Below are 21,234 nucleotides of genomic sequence, written 5' to 3'. Positions count from 1 at the left end.
ATTTACTTTTTTGCTGCTTTCGTTTAATTACAACATACGTACCTGTTTATTCATGGTTAGATTTACGGTATAGTAGGTAGTAAGTCGTAAAAAGTATTGATCTGGTGGCACAAACAGCAGAGATAAAGAGCCGAATTAGATTAGCCCTGCGAAGGTCTGAGTCGTGGGGAAGTTAGCACTTAGTTTCGTTAAAAAGATAATCCAATCTGATAGTTAAAAATGTATTTGTTTTGGGTACGGTAAGGTAGGGTTGAAGTTTAAAAACGTGTTGTTATAAAAGTTTTATTACCACCTATGCTAAAATAAGCGTACAAAAATAGCCCTTACTTCTAAGTCCCTTACATGATAAAATTTTCAGCGGGTTAATGTTAACGTTTGTTGGTAATATTCAAGTCTACTTACATTTCATCATCATTCTACAGTTTTCTTATCGGGATACACCACATTAAACGAATGTTATGCAATATAGAAGCACACGTAACCACAGAATCGTAAGCATTTGCGAGACGCCAAGTTGATGAGCACAACTGTAAAATTCATCTTCAAGAAATAGCAAGTCGGCGCGGTCTGGAACATAATAAAATGAAATAAACTTTCCGGACGACTAAAATATTTAATCCATTGTTACCTTTCTCAGTGGAACCTATTTGATAAGTTACATCGTTCGCCTCTTTTCTCGGACCTGAAAGAATACGTTCTCGAAATAGTTTAGAAAAACGTAAATACTCTTTATACCTTTGCTTTTGAAATAGATCGAACTGTTCTTCAGGGTGGAATTAGAAATTCCTGAAAACACACATTTCACCCCAGGAATCTATAAAAATCGAAAACTCACTATAAATGTTTATTGTTCCATCCGTATCACCCAGGGAATTTTTTGATATGCATTTGTAGATCCCGTAGTCTTGTTCTCCCAGATGGTTGATGGTCAGCTTCATGTGCACTGTGTAACCGCTGTCGATGATCTCCGGCACGTATTTTGCGCCTGAAAAAATCGTCCATGAAAACGAAATTAAATTACCGAAATTGAGATTTTCAGCTAGAGTAGACTCCCATTAATCCGACTGGAACCACTCTTAAAAAATTGTTTAGAACTGTTTTAATCGTCTTCGTCACCACAAATCTCGTATCGAAAATACATCGATGTTGGTCGATTGTTGCCACTAATTTTCTCAGTTTCCCGAGAGGTTCGAACGAAACAAGTTATTATTATTACCCCTGTTCTTGATCATTAACAACGACTAGCTGTTGGTTTAACGAACTGAAGACCGACGGATTAACGAGAGTTACTATTCCAGCATTTAGGAACCCACTGTGAGGAATGATGTCTCCTTTATCTCTAGTCCAGTAGTTGATGGATTTCGGATATGCCTCGGAATGGCATTCGAGGGTGATCTGCTGGTCGTCGTATGCTCCCACTAACTGGTACCGAATCCACACGGAGGGTGGAACTGTCACAAACAGAATTTTAATAACAATACTCCTACTTCCAACTCAAGTTAACAGTTATTGATCCCGAAACTTTTCTCGCCGCATAAAATAGTTGACAATGTTGCTAACTGCGAGGCATTAAATATGCACGTCTTATTAACTTTTAAGGTTATAATTAAACCAAAGACATCAAACTGAATTCGTAAACGACGGGAATAGGAAACTTGTTAAAAAGACTGAAACATTTATTTTACCTGCTTCGATTCGACTTGTGCAACTTCTAAAAATGCTTATAAATTATAATAGTATATAGAATTTGATATTGTCGTTCAAATCGGTACACCTCGTTATAAATTAACGCGATTCTAAAATATGTACAATCTAATCGAGTCAGGTGGGGAATTATGCGTTTTATGTAGTGTTTAGCTCATCGATAGCCGAATATAATTATCATGAATTACGTGTTACAGGATTGACACGGAATACAACAAAGAGTGTCATCACACGTCACACATGCATTATGTGTCATTCAATATAAAAAGCCGATCGAATCGATAGGACGGTGCAGCGAAACTGTAATCAACAGGTTCAATTTGCATTTAATTTTATTTAATTTGTCTGATATTACGGATATTATTAAAACACATTAGTAATTTATTATTACTGCAACTTCTGACAAGTGATAGATAATACGGTGACATCATCGTACTTTTAATAAGACTAATTTCATGTTTTCTTGACATTTATAACTTCTAGGGCATGAAAAAGCAGTACTTCCGTTTCCGCCTGGTCTGTCGTCTGTGGTCAATTTTATTAGACAGATAATGTAGGCGTTAAGTGAAAAATAAAAACCACAAAATTACTCAAGTTTGATGAATACTTTGGTTGAATTGCGTTGTTTACCTTAAGGAACAATGGAAGTCTTGTCTAAATATATTTCTTTTAGTCTCATAGCGTTTTTGTTTTAATAATATAAAATAATCTCATTGTTCCTTGTCCTTTGTTTTGGGGAAAAATATTAAAAAACCCGGAACAACAAGTATTCTATTTTTGAAAAATTTTGAAAGAATCCTGGAATCCCTAGGATGTGAAAGAATCTTGGGATCTCTGATGTTTTGTTTTAGAAAAATTTTGAAAAAAATTCGGGGACCACTAGTATCATATTTTTTAATATCCTTGAACAAATCTTCAGGTCCCGTGGCTTCTTTTTTAAAAAATATAAAATAATCGTGACGCTTGTTGGTGTTTTGTATTAAAAAATCCTTGAAAGAGTATCGGGGATCTCCATTATTTTATTTTTGAAAAATCGTAAAAAAAACGCTAAATATAAACCCCGCCCACCCACCCTATCTCAATTGTGATGATTTTTTTTATTCATAGTAACTTAAAACACGTTTCAAATGGTAAATTTTTGTAGGGAAATATGGATTTTGCAATTAGTCTCCGCCCCTATATCTAGCAACGAATGAAAACTTCATTACTACATATTTAGATCTGGGCAAGTATGGGTGGGGCTTAATCTTTGGCTTTAATTTTTTCTTAATATACATGGTATTCTTGAACAACACGATACTCAAAAACACGTTTTTTATTTCTTGTAGCGAAATAAGGAGTTTGCAATTAAGCTCCTCCCCTCGGCTTACGACGAATAAAAGGGATCATTGGGATTGGGCGGGTGGGTGGGGCTTGTATTTCGTCTTTTGTTTTCTTAATATACCTAGCCATCTTTTCGCAACAAGAAACTTAAAACATGGTTAAAATAGTACATTTTTACAGGGAAACATGGATTTTGTAAATATGGGACAAAGCCTAATTGTACAAAAGGTATTTCTTTATACAAATTTTCCTTTTTAAAGATGTTTTAAATTTCATGTTACGAAATATATATTTATACATATTAAAACAAGAAGGGAAAATATAAGCCCTCCCACCCGCCCTATCTCAATTGTGATGACATTTTTATTCGCCGTAAATCAAGGGGACGAAGCTTAACTGCACAATATTTATTTTTTTTGCAAGAAATGAAAAACATGATTTTGAGTATCGTGTTGTTCAAAGAATACTATGTATATTAAGAAAAAAAAAAAATTAACCCCGCCCACCCACCCGATCTCAATTGTAATGACTTTTTTTATTCTTATAAACTCAAAACACGTTTAAAATGGTAAACTTTTTAAGGAAATATGTATTTTGCAATTAGGCTCCGCCCCTAGATCAAATGAAAATTTCATTACTATTTAGATCAGGGCAGGGATGGGTGGAGCTTAATATTTGGCTTTAATTTTTTCTTAATATACATAGTATTCTTTGAATAACACGACACTCAAAAAGACGTTTTTTATTTCTTGTAAAGAATTAAGGAGTTTGCAATTAAGCTCCGCCTCTCGGCTTACGACGAATAAAAGAGATCATCAGAATTGGAATAGGGCGGGTGGGTGGGGCTTATAGTTTGTCTTTTGTTTTCTTAATATACCTAGCCATCTTTTCAGAATAAAAAACTTAAACAATATTAAAATGGTAAGTTTCTATAGGGAAATATCGATTTTGCAATTACGCTCCGCCCCTCGGTGTGACAACGAATGAAAAATTCATCACGATTGAGATCGAGACGAATGGGTGGGGCTTCTCTTTTGGTTTTCTTTTTTAATTAGTACATTTACTTTTCTTTGTATAACACGATTGCTTAAGAACAGATTTCACATGGTAGTTTCGCATAGAAAAATAAGGATTTTATAATTAAGCTCCGCCCTTTGGCTTACGACGAATAAAAGAGATCATCAGCATAGGGATAGGGCGGGTGGGTGGGGCTTATATTTTTTCTTTTGTTTTCTTAATATACCTAGCCATCTTTTCACAATAAAAAACTTAAACAATGTTAAAATGGTAAATTTCTATAGGGAAATATCGATTTTGCAATTACGCTCCGCCCCTCGGTGTGACAATGAATGAAAAATTCATCACGATTGAGATCGAGACGAATGGGTGGGGCTTGTCTGGTGGTTTTCTTTTTTAATTAATACATTTACTTTTCTTTGTATAAGACGATTAACGGTCCTGTTTTTTTAAGAATGTGGAAGATCTTTGAAGAGACCTGGTCTTTTGATTCAGAAAATATTTTAAACCATCTCTGAGACTCTTTTATTTTTGAAAAATGTTGATAAACTTTTCGAGTCTCAGTTTCTTTTTTTTCTGAAAATTAAAACTTCACAAAACCTGCTGTTTAGTTTTAGAAAAATTTTAAAATAACCTTTATTTTTGAAAATTTTTGATAGAATTTTGGGGGCACCGATGTTTTTTTAGAAACAGTTTGAAAGAATCTCGGCAGTATCTAGCATTTTATTTTCGAAAAATTTCCAAAGATTTTTACAGGCCCCGAAGTTGTTTTTCTCTTTTAGAAAAAATTGGAAAGAATTTCCAAGATCAATGGTATTTTAATTTTGAAAAATCCTTGAAGAATTTCTGATGTTTTGTTTTAGAAAAAAATTGAAAGAATCTGAGGGATAGCTAGTATTTTATTTTTTAATAATATTCAAAGAATATTGAGATCCCTAGTTTTTTTACGAAGGCGAAAAATTGGTCAGTGTCCTTGGTTTTTTGTTTTAGAAAGATTTTCAAGGAATTTCGTTAAACCCTATTAATTATTTGAAAATTTCTGAAAGAATCTAGTTCCTTTTTTTTAAAGTACGTGAAAAACCATGAAGTTTCCTAGCGTTTTATGTCTCGGGGGTCCCTAGCATTTTATTTTTGAACAATCTTTAAAAAGTTTTGGAGTTTCACAGTTTTTTTTTTAGAATATTGCCTCTGGAGTGTCCTTTCCAGAATTCTTAGTATTTTATTTTGGAAAAATCTTTAAAAAGTTTTGGAGCCTCACAGGTTTTTTAAGCATATTAAAAATCTTGAGAACCCCTAATATTTTGTTTTTGAAAAATATTGATAGAATCTTGGGCCTCTAGAGTGTTTTTTAAGCAACTTTTGAAAGCGTTTCGAGAACACTGAGAATTTAATTTTTGAAAAATTTTGAAAGAATCCTGAGGAACCCTGGTATTTTTTCAGAAACATTTTGGAAGAATTTCCAGAATACTTAGTATTTTATTTTTGAAAAACCTCTAAAAATTTTGGAATCTCACAGGTTTTTTTTAGATGATTAAAAATTCTAGAGAACTTCTAATATCTAATTTTTGAAAAATATTGATAGAGTCTTGGGCCTTTAGATTGTTTTTTTAGAAACTTTTGAAAGCGTCTCGGGAACACAGGGAATTTAATTTTTGAAAAATTTTGAAAAAATCTCGAGGAACACTTGAATTTTTTTAGAAACATTTTGGAAGAATTTCCAGAATTTTTAGTATTTTATTTTTGCAAAATATTTCAAGAATAACTTTCTTTTTTTCAAAATGTGAAAGAATCTGGGACCCCCTTGAATTTGTTTTAGAAAAGTTTTAAAAAAATTTTTGGAACCTCTGTTATTATATTTTTGAAAAATCTTGAACCAAACTTATGGTCTAGTCTAGTTTAAGAATGTGAAAGTGTCTTAAGAGTTTCTCGTGCTTTGTTTTACAAAATTTTTAAAAGAATTTGGTAACATTTAGTGTTTTATTTTTGAAAAATTTTTAAAGAATCTTATGGTCCCCGAGTGTCTTTTCTTTAATACGAAAAAATCTCAGGGGCCTCCAATTAAGACAGAATTTTAGGGACACCTTGTATTTTTTTTTTTCAGTGATGGAAGAATTTTGGAATTCCTGATATTTTGTTTCCGAGAAATTTTGAAAGGTTTTTAGTGTCTAAAGAACCTTTTTTTTAAGTATGTGAATAAACTTCGACGATCCTTAACATCTTGTAAAAAAAAAATAAAAAATTTCAGGGCCACTAATATTTTATTTTTGGAAAATTTTGAAAAAATCTTGAGCTTCGGTAGCCTCCTTTTTATAGAAAATGTGAGGGAATCTGTGGGCGCCTGATGTTTGATTTTATAAAATTTTTGAAGCTATCTCCTGACTTCCTGTTATTATTCTTAAGAATTTGAAAGAAACTCTGGAGCCCTCCTGTTTTGTATTAGATTTTTTTTTAATCTAGGGGATTCCTATTATTTTATTTTAGGAAAATCTTCAAATTACCTTGTAGTCCTTGAGGTTTTTTATTGTGAAAGAATTTTGGAGACTTCTGGGAGTTTTTTTTTTAGAAAAATGTTTAGACAATTTAGAGATATCCTAGTATTATTTTAGAAACATTTTGAACCAATTTCCAGGTATTTCATTTTTGAGAAATCTTGAAAGAATAGCTTTTTTTCAGAATGTGAAAGAATCTGGGAACCCCTGGTATTTTGACTTAGAACATTTTTGAAAAAAATTGAGGACCTCTATTATTATATTACTGAAAATTTGTGAATCAAATTTGGGGTCTTCTAATCTAGTTTAAGAATGTGTACTTTTTTAAAACAATTGTTTTTGAAAAAATCTTGGTTATATTTAATCTTTTATTTTTGAAAAGCCTTGGAGCTATCTTGGGATCATTAGACTCTCATTTTTTCAGTATGTGTAAGAATCTTGGAATCCCTGGTATTTTTGTTTCAGAAAAATTTTTAAGATTCTTAGGGTCCATGGAATTTTTTTTTAAGAATGTAAAATGTTGAAAAAATAAATTCAAAAAATTTCGGGGACCACTCGTAACTTATTTTTGAAAAATCTTGAAAAAATCTTGAGGTTCTGCAGCTTTTTGAAAAATGTGAATGAATGTGTGGGCCTCTGATGTTTGATTTTATAAAATTTTTGAAGGTATCTCCTGAATTCCTGTTACTATTATTTTTTTTAAATACCTTAAAAGTATTTTGGTGCTCCCAGCCTTTTTCTTTTAAGTGATAGCCTATTTTTTTAAGGATGTAGCAGAACCTTAGGTATCTCAGGTGGTTTATTTTAGAAAAATTTTACGAGTTTCCGAGACACCTAGTATTTTATTGTTGAAAAATTTTTAAAAAATGTTGGAGTCTCCTAACTTTTATTCTTAAGATTGTGAAAGAAACTGTGGAGCCCTGGAGTTTTGTTTAAATTTTTTTTTTAAATCTGGGGGATGCCTGTTATTTTATTTTAGAAAAATCTTCAAAGTATCTTGTAGTCCCCTAGTTTTTTTATTGCGAAAGAATTTTTTTATTTTTGAAAGACACTAAAAAAATCTTGGGGATTTGTAGGGTCTTCTTTTTAAGAACCTGTAGGGATTTTTGGGGCCTTTGATTCTGGAAGACTTTGAACAAATTTTTGTGGGCGCCTTGTGTTTTCTTCTTGAAAGAATCGGGGAAGCCCCGAGTGTTGTATTTTAGAAAAAAGTTCAAAAGTTTCCAGATATTTGATTTTTGAAAAAAAATCTGAAAAATGTGTAGGGCATGTAGTGTCTTGTTTTTAAGAATCTGAAAAAAAAATTCGAGCCGCTTTTATTTTGTTATGTTTCTGAAAAAAAATTAGTGGACTCCTGGTGTTTTGTCGTTAAAAGAATTTAAACGATCTTAGGGTTCCCTAGTGTGTTTTTTAAAGAGCGTGAAAGGATCTTCAACGACTTCTGTATGGTTTTTTAAACAATTTGAAAAAAGATTTATTGAAATGCCATTATTTTTGTTTTTTTGAAAATTTTACAAAGAACCGAATGAAAGTTCAGACTGAAAATCACTTATTACGAATTTGTTACACTCCTTAAATTGAAATTCTAAGAGGATTTAAACCGAAACGTTTCTCTATTGCATTGTTTCTTGAAAACTAAACAAACTTTTAAAACTTGACACTATTTGTTCACAAATTTGTGTTGAAACTAGAAACTTTTAATTAATTGTGCCTAAGGAATAGCCGCATCCACTAATAATGCAGATTATAAAATTTATTTAGTTTGTAACTTCATTACCCACTGAACCATTTAAAATTTGAGATTAAGTGATTTTAGTTGGATTTTATTAAAATATTTTATTCATTTTGTCAGGATTTTTAATCGTTTCATAAAGCCGTTGACTCTGAAAATATTCCAGTACATGATCTCGACGTTAAAACGCTTTGAATGTTTTTACGGGTTGCTACGCGGAACTCGTGATAAAATTATACCAATGGGTTATATCCGACGATTGTTAATTACCGTAATTACACGCAAATGTAAATCGTAGTTATAAAAAATGTAACAAGTTTGTTGCAAAAGCGCTACCGTTAATTATAACGTTGTTGTTAAGTTTGAAGAGTAAAACATAATTCACCAAATTAAATTTCGGAAGTTACACAAAGCTAAAGAGAGAAGTTCGTGTTCTTCCTGTCAATTAGAAAACTTTAATGGTTAGCCTGATTTATGAAGTCGCGAAAATCTATAACGGTAAGAACTTTGGAAAAAAAGTTTGCAATGTCAAATGATTGTTGTTATTTTTAGTCAGTTGTTAACAAATACAAATGGTGAAGGTGGTTAATTGGAGATTTTGTTACATTGATGCTAAATTAAATTTAATCTTGTTTGCACACTCCCACCCACCACCACATCGATTACGGCTTCATTGCTAAATTTTTACTGCAAAAAAGCGGAGGTGTACTTTTACCAGTTACCAGTTGCTCCTCTTTGAATCGACTTTCTAACAAAATTTACTGCGAGATTTCATACGGAATGACTCAATAACACTCACACCCACATTAACCCTACTACTCACACTGTACTATAACCATAATCCTCTTGCTGACCGAGGGAGGGACTCCGTTGGAAGCAATGCAGAGGTAGGGTCCCATATGTTCCCTTTTAATTTTCGATATATTAAGTGTGGGTCCGCTGGCGCTAACCGCTAATATGAAAAAAAATGGGCAACTCGCCGATTAAAGTACACCAATTTCAAACAAAAACTCTACGCACCTTCCATTTTCATTCGCGATGGTATCAGTTGTCCGTCTTCCCGTTTCCATAAAATTGACGGTTCCGGAGAGCCTCTGGCTACGCATCGCAGGGACACGTCGGCCCCTTCATCCACCACGATGTCCGCGCTTGTCGGAAAATCCAGAATATCCGGCGAAACTGGAATTAAAATCCAAAGGGTTTTTATTTAATTTTAGAAAAATAAATCACCAAGACATTGCTTTGAGAACATCAATGGTGATGCTTGGAGCTCCTCGGCGAGGCGGATGTCTCTCCGACAAGATATATAGTCTAAAGCCGACAAAGGCAAATACTCCTGGAGAAAAAACGGCTAGAGTAACATATCTCGAAACGATCGTGATCGGACCGCTGCACCCTTTATTTTAAAACTTTGAGGGATGAGATAAGATTTTATTTGGTCGTGGGTATTGGATTTTTGTTTCTATTTTCGGGGCAAGTAGAACGAGAAATGAGCTTTTAAGTATGACCTCTTTTTAGATGACTGGTTTTCGCGTTATCGCATCGTGGACTTAGATCTAGTAGGAAAGAATTGCCAGGGAAGTAATAAGTGTGTCGATAAATCCGTATCAAGAATTCCAAGTAACAAAAAAGCAAGATACACAAATCATTTTACGTAAATACAAGCATTCAATGAGCCATAAGGCTTCACTCTAAACACTTATTGAAAAAATAATCGTGAATGACGGGGTGAAATAACCACTTACATTTAATACATTTGTTTCCACGAACTTGATTGTTGATATTTCAATATCAATTATCGGTCATATAATATCACAAATTGTTATTTTGATGGACGCGTCACACGAGCATAACGTAATTCAATATTTAATCTAAATAAATCTATAATTAAATATGTTCAGTTGTTACAATTCACAATTGTTGTCATTTTATTAATAGTTAGCAATAGAGTTGCAACAAAATTAATTTATTACTTCAGTTTATTTATTGCAAGGTGCCGATGTTCGTGGACATGATATTCTTAGGTCAAGTCAGGTCAGGTCAAATCAAGTCCGAAATTTTTTTTTCTCCACCGAGGTACCCAGATTTTCTGGAACGTATCGACCCCATTTTTTGTCTCAAGTTTGCTCCCACGTCATCCAGACCACCCCTGGTTGCCGAAAAGTCGCTTGCGAAAATAGCCGTAGTATTTTGTTTTTTTTTTTTACTGACAACGAGTTTTCTAATTTGGACAAGTGTCAAATTTAAGAAAATCAACTCAAATAAACGTTTTAGTTTCGCATTTGTGGAACAAATTAATGAAGAAATTACAGTTTAATTTTTTTTAATTAAGAGCAATTGAATTTGGAAGCAATTTCAATTATTTTGTGACCAAATTTAAATCCTCGCGGACAATGTTGGTGGCGCTACTGGAAGAATAGAGTATAATCCGCTCTTTTCGAAAACAACACAAGGTGTTTTAACTTTCGGATTTCTCAATTTTCCGATGTTTCAATGATACGAGTTTTCAATTTTTGTCCTCTTCAATTTTGTTTCAAATTTTGACGTTTCTAAATTTCCAGTGTTCCTACTTCTGAAGTATTTTTTTTTATTTTCCCATTCGCCGACTTTCCAAAATTTCGATTATTCAATTTTTCGATTTTTTAAGTTTTAATTTCTTAGTTTTTTTGGATATTTCTTTCAGTTTTGGCATTTTTTAATATTTTTCGACTTTTTGATTTTTGGCCTCCTGGATCTTTTTATTTCTCGGTTTTTTCCTTTTTGGATTTTCAGTTTTTCGTTAACTTTAAATTTTTCAATTTTTCGACTGTTTTATACTTAGATTTTTAAAAGTCTAGGGTTTTCGATTCCTCGAGTTTTCAGTTGTTCTATGAATATTTCAATTGTTCAATTTTGCAAATATTAAAATTTTCGATGTTATAATTTTCTGATTTCTCGATTTATCGAATTTAATTTCTCGATGTTTCAGTTTTTTAATTTTTCGATGGTTCGATTTTTGGATTTCTCGGATTTCGATTTTTTACTTTTTGGCTTTTCAGTTTCTCGATTTTCCAATTTTTCGATGTTTCGATTTTACAGTTATCCGATTTTTCAATTTTCATTTTTTTTAATACTGCATTTTCAATTTCTCGATTTCTCGATTCTTCAGTTTTTCGATTTTAAAATTTCCGATTGTCGAATTTTATTTTTTGATTTTTTGATGTCTGGATTTCTCAATTTTTCAATTTTGCAATATTTTAATAGTTCAATATTTTAAATTTTAGATTTTTAGACTGTTTTAAATTGCAATTTCTCAATTTTTCAACTTTCCGATATTTTAATTTTTCAGTTTTTAACATTCTAGATTCTCCGATTTCTCGAGTTTTCAGTTATTGTATATGTTAATGTTTCAATTTTCCGAATTTTTATATTTTCGATTTTTTAATTTTTTGGGGCTCGATTTATCGAGATGCGGATGTTTCGATATTTTGTTCATTCTCTCGATTTATCAGTTTTTTCATTTTTAACTTCTCAATTTTTCGATTTTGGCCTACTTCAGTTTCTTAATTTTTCGACTTTTCGATTTCTCGATTTTTCGACTCCTTGCTGTCTCAATCTTTCAATTTTTCGATATCTCGATGTCTCAGTTTTTCAATTTTTCGATGCTTTGATTTGTCAGTTTTTCGGGTTATTATTTTCCGCTTTTTCAATTATCCGATTTTTCAATTTTCCAATTTCGACTTCTGATTTTCAAATTTTGACAATTAATCTATTTTTTAATTTTCTCATTTCTCGACTTTCCAAAGATTCAATTTTTCAGTTCTTCAGTTTTTAAATTTTTCGATTTTTTAGTTTTTTTATTTTTGGATTTTTTAAGTTGCGGTTTTTCGACTTGGCTTTTTGACTGTTCGATTTCTCAATCTTTCAATTTTTTATCTTCCTACTTTTTGGATATTTCGTTCAATTTTTAATTTCTCCGCTTCTTGATTGTTCAATTTTTCTTCTATTTTTCCATTTTTCGATATTTGAGTTTTGGGATTTTTTAGTATTTCGACATTTAGATTTTTCGAGTCCTGGATTTTTCGATTTCTCGAATGTTTACTTCTGGATTTTCAGTTTTTCGTTTTTTCAACTTTAGATTTTTCAATTTAAGTTTTATGATTTCTCGACTTTTCAGTTCTTCTGTATTTCAATTTTTAAATTTTTGATTTTCCAAATTTTAGATATTTCGATTTTTCAATATTTTAAATTTTAGATTTTTCGATTTCTCGATTGTTCAATTCTTTTATATTCTAATTTTTAAATGTTTTTTAAATTTGCAATCTAGATTTTTCGATTTTTAAAGTTTTTTCACTTTTCAATTTTTAGATTTCCCGACTTTTTATGTGTTCTATTTCTCAATTTTTTGAACATTATCAGTTTTGGAAAGTTTTCAATTTCTGTTTTTCTTAATTTTTCGATTTTTAAATTTCTTGTTTCTTCGATAATTCAGTTTTTCAATTTTTCGGTTTTTCGATCACTGAGAGCTTATTGTCGCGTTACTGTTTTCCCAATATTGATATCATACAATATATGGGAAGTACAAAACTACCAATATAGAACACAATGCTTCTAAAACATAAAAATAATTGCACTTTCCTGAAAAAAAATAATGGAGAAAACGCTATTTTTTCCCGGCGCCTCCACAATTTTTCTTATCAAAGATTTGCTTAGAATCGCAAATCTGTAATCATTTTTGTAATATTTATTGCCATATTAAAGGAAAACCTAAATTTATCTAAACACTTCTACTATTTTTTATGAACAAATCTCAAATCGATTCAAAGTATCTTAGGATGACGAATCTACGATTGCTGTAATAGTTATTAAAATAACAAAGACAACCACAAATTTATTCAGCGATTCTACCATTTAAAAAAAAATTAAATTTGCTCAATTCGGTTATGAAGGATGTATTTTTGCAATATTTCTTGAAATATCTAACAGAGAAAACAACAGAAATTAACCTCGTCGCATCCAACATTTTTTTTCAAATAATAAATTATTGGTGTAATGCTTGTTAAAGTATCAAAGTAAAACCCAAATGTATGTTGCCGCGACCACATTTTTTACAGATGAAACACTAATTATTCTAATGGATCGAAAGGATATCTGGTTTATCCCAAACATTTTTAGGACAACGAATCTGTGATCCAGGCCCCAACCGTTTTGTTAAGAAACATTCAGTTTACATAGCTCGATCGACAAAGATGTCTAGCTCACCATAAAACTTCTCAGTATTACGAATTTGTAAATTATGTTTGGAATACTGTTAAAATAACGTAGCAAAGTGCAAATTTATCCCGGCGCCTCCACCATTTTTTAGAAGGAAAAAAAAAAAAATAAAAATTGCACCAATCGATCGTGAATCCTATTTCATACGAAATGTTCTCTAATTTTGTTCTCGTCCGTGAAATTACAAGAAAAAGACAGGCGCCCCCACCAATTTTTTACAAGAACAAAAGTTGTCGAAATGGATCGAAAGAAATATTTATTTTATCAAAAATATGCTGCAATTAGTGTTGTAATATTTTTATTGAAATAACAGAGAGACGCAAATTTATCTTATCGCCTCCACCCTTTATTAGAAAAAGTTGCTCAAATTGTTCGTAAATATCGTGAATTTGTAATTATTTTTCTAATAGTTTATGACATAGTAGAGAAAAACCAATTTTATTTCGTTTTTTTTTTAACTAAACCTGTTCAAATCAATCAAAAAAGTTCTATTTTATCCGAAATCTTCTCAGGATCGCAAATCTGTAATTATTTTTCTAATAGTTCGCTAGTAAATAAAGAGAAAGGCATGTGTCTCTCGGCGCCTCCACCATTTTTTTTCTAAAAATTAAAGATGCCCAAATCGACCGGAGAAGATCTCCATATTATCCGAAATCTTCACGATTTGTAATTATTTTTGTAATAGTTGCTGAAATAACAGAGGAAAAAGTTATTGCATCTTTGGCGCCTCCTCCATTTCCTTTTGCGTAAAATTTAAATCGCTCAAATCAGTCGAAAAATATGCTGCCTTATCAGAAATGTGCTTGGGAACATAAATCATTAATTATTTCTGTAATATTTGTTAAAATAACAGAGAAAAATCAAAATTTATTTTGGCACAATTGTTCACTAAAAATAAAATTTTATCAGATCGATTGTAAAGTTGTCTGTCTCAACCAAAATCTTATCAATATCACGAATTTTAAATTATTTTTGCAACAGTTTGGGAAATAATAGAGAAAAAAATATCTCGGCGGCTCCACCATTTTTTTTCGAAAAATTAAAGTTATTCAAGTCAAGTGAGAAAGATATTTACTTTATCCAAAATCTTCTCAAAACTGTTGCAGCACTTGTTGGAACAAAAGAGAGAAAGGCAAATATATCTTGGCGCTTCATCATTTTTTTTGGAAAATTGAAGTTGCTCAAATCAATCGAAAAACATGTGTAGCTTACCAGAAGTTTGCTTAGGATTATCAATATTTTGTTAATATTGTAATAGTTCTTGAAATATCGGAGAAAAACACAAAGACATCTCGGTACCTCCTAAATTTTTTTATCTTGAAAAATTAAAGTCACTAAAATCGATTAAACAAGACGGTATCTTATTCAAAGTCTCCTCAAAATCACGAATCTGTGGTCATTTTTGCAATAGTTGTGGAAATAACACCATTCTTTTTTTGAAAAATCAAAGTATCCCAAATCGGCTAAAAAAGATGCCTCTTTTATGAGAAATTTCCTTAAAATCGTAAAATTAATTAAGGTTATAATATTTATTGAAATAACACAGTAAAACGAAAATTTGTTTCGGCGCCTCCACAATTTTTGACAAAAAATTGCTCAAATCTGTGACAAAACCTGGCGTCTTATCAGAAATTGGTTTATAATATATAATTTATCTTTTAAAATATTTATTAAAATAACATAGAGAAACCCAAATTTAATAGAATAGTTCGTGAAATAATACACAAAAAATCAAATTTACGGCCGTTCCCCAACCATTTCTTTTTAAATTTGCTCCAATCCAAATAAATTAATCTGCTCAAATCGATCAAAAAATGTGTATATCTTATCCGAAATCTTCTCAGAATTACAAATCCGTAACGATGTTTCTAATACTTCGCTTGAAAATAAAGAAAAAGACCACTTGTGATTATAAAATTAAATTGTCAAATCGATCGGAAAAAATTTCCATCCTACCCGAAATCTTCACAGGATCGCGGTTTGATAGTATTTTTGTGATAGTTGCTGAAATAACACCTGAAAAAATTAATGTATCCTTGGCGAATCTGGCATTATTTTTCTAATAGTTCGTGAAATAACACAGAAGAAAGCCAATTTACCTCGGCTCCTCCAACATTTGTTTTTAACTCAAATCGATCGAGACAGATTTCAGTCTTATCCGAAATCTTATTAACATCACGAATCTGTACCTATTTTTGTAATAGTTGTTAAAATGACAGAAAAAACAAATTTATCCCGGCGCCTCCACCATTTTTTACCAAAAATAAAAGTTTCTCCGATTGATAGTAAAAGGTGTCTACTGCACCCGAAATTTTCTCAGAATCAAGAATTTGTAAATTATGTTTGTAATACTTGTTAAAATAATATAGAGCAAAGCGTAAATTTATCTCGACGCCTCCACCATTTTTTAGAAAAATTAAAAATTGCTCCAAGCCAAAACAATTAATCTGCTCAAATCGAACGAGAAATGTGTTTATCTTCTCCGAAATCTTCTCAGAATTACAAATCCGTAATTCTATGATTTTCTAATACTTCGTTAGAAAATAGAGAAAAAGGCCATTTGTGATTCTAAAAATTATATTGCCCAAACCGATCGAAAAAAATGTCCATCTTATCCGGAATCTTCACAGGATCGCGATTTGATAGTATTTTTGTGATATAGTTGCTGAAATAACACCGGAAAAAAAAGATGTATCCTTGGCGAAGCTGGCATTATTTTTCTGATAGTTAGTGAAATAACACAGAAAGTAGTAAATTTACCTCGGCTCTTCCAATCTTTGTTTCTAGCTCAAATCGATCGAGAAATGTTTCAGTCTTATCTGAAATCTTATTAACATCACGAATTTGTACCTACTTTTATAATAGTTGTTAAAATGACAGAAAAAACAAATTTATCCCGGCGCCTCCAACATTTTTTACCAAAAATAAAAGTTATTCCGATTGATAGTAAAAGATGTCTACTGCACCCAAAATTTTCTCAGGATCAAGAATTTGTATTTATTTTTATAATAATTCGTGAAATAACAGAGAAAAATCCAAATGTTTCTCGGCAGCTCCATTTTTTATTATTATTTTTTGGAAATTAAAAGTTTGCCCAAATCAATCCAAAAATGTGTCCATCTTATCCAACATGTTTTCAGAGTTACGAATTATTTTTGTGAGAGTTTTTGAAATAACGAAGAAAAAGGCGCCTCCATCATTTTATTCTTCCAAAAATGAAAGTTGCTCAGAGCGATCGAGAAAGATGTTTATTTTATCAGAAATCTGTTTAGGATCATGTTTGTTGAAATAACAAAGACAAACCCAAACAGCGATTCTAGCATTTTGTACAAAAAATAAAAGTTGCTCAAATAGATCGTGGAAAATGTGTATCTTACCAGAAATTTGCTTACGATCAATAACCTGTAATTATTGGTCTACTATTTATTGAAATGACAAAAGAAAACCCAAATGTACAGTAGTGCCTCCATATTTTTTACGAATAAAGCACAAGCTGTTCCAATCGATCGAAAGGATGCCTGGCTCATCCCAAATCTTTTAAAGATAGCGAATCTGTGATTATTTTAGAAATACATATTTGTAAAAATGCGAAAGAAAAACCCAAATGGATCTTCGCGTCCAACCATTTTTTTTTTTAGAAATATACAGTTTACATTAATCCATTGAAAAAGATCTCCACCTCACCAAACAATTTCTAAGGATCACGAATTTGTAAATTATGTCTGTAATACTTGTTAAAATAATAGAGCAATGCGTAAATTTATCTCGGCGCCTCCACCATTCTTTACAAAAATTAAAATTTGCTCCAATCCAAAAAAATTAATCTGCCCAAATCGAACAAAAAATGTGCTTATCTTATCCGAAAACTTCTCAGAATTAAACATTCGTAATGATTTTTCTAATACTTCGCTAGAAAATAAAGAAAAAGGCCATTTGTGATTCTAACAATTAAATTGCCTAAATCGATCGGAAAAAATGACCATCTTATTCGAAATCCTCACAGGATCGCGATTTGATAGTATTTTTGTGATATAGTTGCTGAAATAACACCAGAAAAAATTAATGGATCCTTGGCGAATCTGGCATTATTTTTCTAATAGTTCGTGAAATAACAGAGAAAAATCCAAATGTTTCTCGGCAGCTCCATTTTTTATTTTTTGGAAATTAAAAGTTTGTCCAAATCAATCTAAAAATGTGTCTATCTTATCCAAAATGTTCTCAGAGTTACGAATTTGCAATTATTTTTGTGAAAGTTTTTGAATTAACGGAGAAAAAGGCGCCTCTATCATTTTATTCTCCAAAAATGAAAGTTGCTCAGAACGATCGAAAAAGATGTTTATTTTATCAGAAATCTGGTTAGGATCATCAATCTGCAGTTATTGTTGCAAAAGTTGTTGAAATAACAAAGACAAACGCAAACGGCGATTCTAGCATTTTTACAAAAAATAAAAGTTGCTCAAATCGATCGTGAAAGATGTCTATCTTACCACAAATTTTGGTTAGGATCAAGTATCTGTAATTATTGGTGTACCTACTATGGAATTAACAATGAAATAATAAAAGAAAACGCAAATGTATATTAGTGCCTTCCTATTTTTTACAAATAAAGCACAAGTTGTTCTAATCGATCGAAAGGTTACCTGTCTCATCCCAAATCTTTTAAAAATAACGAACCTGTGATTATTTTTGAAATACAAATTTGTACAAATGGGAGAGAAAAACGCAAATGGATTTTCGCGCCCAACCATTCTTTGTTTTTTTTCACAAATATTTAGTTTATATAAATCGATCGAAAAAGATCTCCAGCTCACCAGAAAATTTCTGAGGATCACGAATTTGTAAATTATGTTTATAATACTTGTTAAAATAATAGAGCAAAGCGCAAATTTATCCCGGCGCCTCCACCATATTTTACAAAAATTTAAAATTGCTCCATTCCAAAAAAATGAATCTGCTCAAATAGATCAAAAAATGTGTTTATCTTATCCGAAATCTTCTCAGGATTACAAATCCGTAATTATTTTTCTAATACTTCGCTAGAAGATAAAGAAAAAGTCTTTCAGCGCCTCCACCATTTTTTTTTCAAAAAATTAAATTGCCCAAATCGATCGGAAAATATGTTCATCTTATCCGAAATCTTCACAGGATCGCGATTTGTTAGTATTTTTGTGATAGTTGCTGAAATAACACAGGAAAAAATTGACATACCTTTGGCGCCTCCACCATTTTTTTTTTCGAAAAATTAATCGCCCAAATCAATCGAAAGATGATGTGTCTGCCTTATGAGCAATTTACTTAGAATCATAAATCTTTAATTATTTCTGTAATATTTTCTAAAATAACATAGAAATGCCAAAATTTATTTCAGCACAATTAATAATAATTAATACTTTTACATATTCATTGAAATAACATCGAGAAACCCAAATTTATTTTGACGGCTCTACAACTCATTACAATAAAAGTTGCTGAAATCGATAAGGAAAGGTGTCCATCTGACCCGAAATTGTCTTAGGGCTACGAATCTGGCATTATTTTTCTAATAGTTCGTGAAATAACACAGAAAAAAGCAAATTTACCTCGGCTTCTCCATTTGTTTTCAAATCGATCGAGAAAGATTTCAGTCTTAATCGAAATCTTCTTAAGATCACGAATCTGTACCTATTTTTGTAATGGTTATTGAATTAACAGAAAAAAGGCAAATATCCCGGCGCCTCCACCATTGTTTACAAAAAATAATAGTTGCTCAGATACATCGTGGAAGATGTCTATATTACCGGAAATTTGCTTAGGATCGAGAATCTGTAATTATTGGTGTACTATTTATTGAAATAACAAAGAAATAACAAAAGAAAACGCAAATGTATATTAGTGCCTCCCTATTTTTTACAAATAAAGCACAAGTTGTTCTAATAGATCCAAAGGATGCTGATCTCCAGCTCACCAGAAAATTTCTCAGAATCCCGAATTTGTAAATTTTGTTTATAATACATGTTAAAATAATAGAGCAAAGCGCAAATTTATCCGGACGCCTCCACCATTTTTTACAAAAATTAAAATTGTTCCATTCCAAAAAAATTAATCTGCTCAAATAGATCCAAAAATGTGTCTATCTTATCCGAAATGTTCTCAGGATTACAAATCCGTAATTATTTTTCTAATACTTCGCTAGAAAATAAAGAAAAAATCTTTCAGCGCCTCAACCATTTTTGTTTCAAAAAAATAAATTGCCCAAATCGATCGGAAAAAATGTCCATCTTATCCGAAATCTTCACAGGATCGCTATTTGTTAGTATTTTTGTGATAGTTGCTGAAAAATCACAGGAAAAAATTAATACTTATACCTTTGGCGCCTCCACCATTTTTTTTTTCGAAAAATTAATCGTCCAAATCAATCGAAAGATGGTATGTCTGAATTATGAGCAATTTACTTAGAATCATAAATCCATAATAATTATTTCTGTAATATTTTCTAAAATAACATAGAAAAACCAAAATTTATTTCAGCAAAATTAATAACAATTAATAATGCTGTTCATTGAAATAACATCGAGAAACCCAAATTTATTTCGACGTCTCTACAACTCATTACAATAAAAGTTGTTGAAATCAATAAGGAAAGGTGTCCATCTGAACCGAAATTGTCTTAGGATTACGAATCTGGCATTATTTTTCTAATAGTTCGTCAAATAACACCGAAAAAAGCAAATTAACCTCGGCTCCTCCATTTGTTTTCAAATCGATCGAGAACGATTTCAGTCTTAACTGAAATCTTCTCAAGATCACGAATCTGTACCTATTTTTGTAATTGTTGTTGAAATAACCGAAAAAAACAAATTTATCCCGGCGCCTCCACCATTGTTTACCAAAAATAAAAGTTACTCCGATTGATAATAAAATATGTCTACTGCACCCGAAATTTTCTCTGGATCAAGAATTTGTAATTATTTTTATAATAATTCGTCAAATAACAGAGAAACATCGAAATGTTCATCGGCAGCTCCATTTATTATTTTTTGGAAATTAAAAGTTTGCCCAAATCAATCCAAAAATGTGTCCATCGTATCCAACATGTTTTCAGAGTTACGAACTTGCAATTATTTTTGTGAAAGTTTTTGAATTAACGGAGAAAAAGGCGCCTCCATCATTTTATTCTTCCAAAAATGAAAGTTGCTCAGAACGATCGAAAAAGATGTTTATTTTATCAGAAATCTCGTTAGGATCATCAGTCTGTAATTATTTTTGTAAAATTTCTTGAAATAACAAAGACATTCCAGCATTTTTTACAAAAAATTAGAGTCGTAATATTTTTTAAAATAACAGACAAAAACTGAAATTAAGCTCGGCGCATCCACCATTTTTTATAAAAATAAAAGCTGTTCAAATCGTTTGTGAAAGATGTCTATCTTACAAGGAATTTGCTTAGGATCCAGAATTTGTAATTGTTGGTATCCTATTTATTGAAATAACAAAGAAGTAACAAAGCAAAACGCAAAAGTATATTAGGGCCTCTCTATTTGTTTACAAAAAAAAACACAAATTATTCTAATCTATCGAAAGGATACCTGGCTCATCTCAAATCTTTTAAGGCCAACGAATCTGTCATTATTTTTGTAATATATATTTGTACAAATAGGAGAGAAAAACCCGAATGGATCTTCGCGCCCAACCGTTATTTTTGTTTAGAAATATTTAGTATACATAAATCGACCGAAG

General features: G+C 31.3%; 1 protein-coding gene across 1 annotated transcript in view; it reads right to left on the bottom strand.

Moving 5' to 3' along the window:
* Positions 1 to 294: 294 nt before the first annotated feature.
* Positions 295 to 21,234, bottom strand: part of LOC135128993 (lachesin-like) — a 75,992-nt gene continuing 55,052 nt past the window's right edge. The window contains exons 4-10 of the mRNA XM_064056076.1: positions 9,286 to 9,444; positions 9,089 to 9,217; positions 1,314 to 1,451; positions 836 to 985; positions 736 to 786; positions 629 to 682; positions 295 to 567 (exon numbers count right to left, since the gene is read on the bottom strand). Of these exons, the coding sequence (XP_063912146.1) occupies positions 446 to 567; positions 629 to 682; positions 736 to 786; positions 836 to 985; positions 1,314 to 1,451; positions 9,089 to 9,217; positions 9,286 to 9,444 (803 nt within the window). The 3' untranslated portion in view covers positions 295 to 445. The remainder of the gene's footprint in view (positions 568 to 628; positions 683 to 735; positions 787 to 835; positions 986 to 1,313; positions 1,452 to 9,088; positions 9,218 to 9,285; positions 9,445 to 21,234) is intronic.

This window comes from Zophobas morio, unplaced genomic scaffold (genome assembly GCF_036711695.1).
Source record: "Zophobas morio isolate AGI-343-1 ecotype UQ-CSIRO unplaced genomic scaffold, CSIRO_AGI_Zmor_V1 ptg000014l, whole genome shotgun sequence".
NCBI lineage: Eukaryota > Metazoa > Arthropoda > Insecta > Coleoptera > Tenebrionidae > Zophobas > Zophobas morio.
The sequence above is the reverse complement of the archived record's forward strand: the minus strand, read 5'-3'. Positions and strand labels throughout refer to the sequence as shown.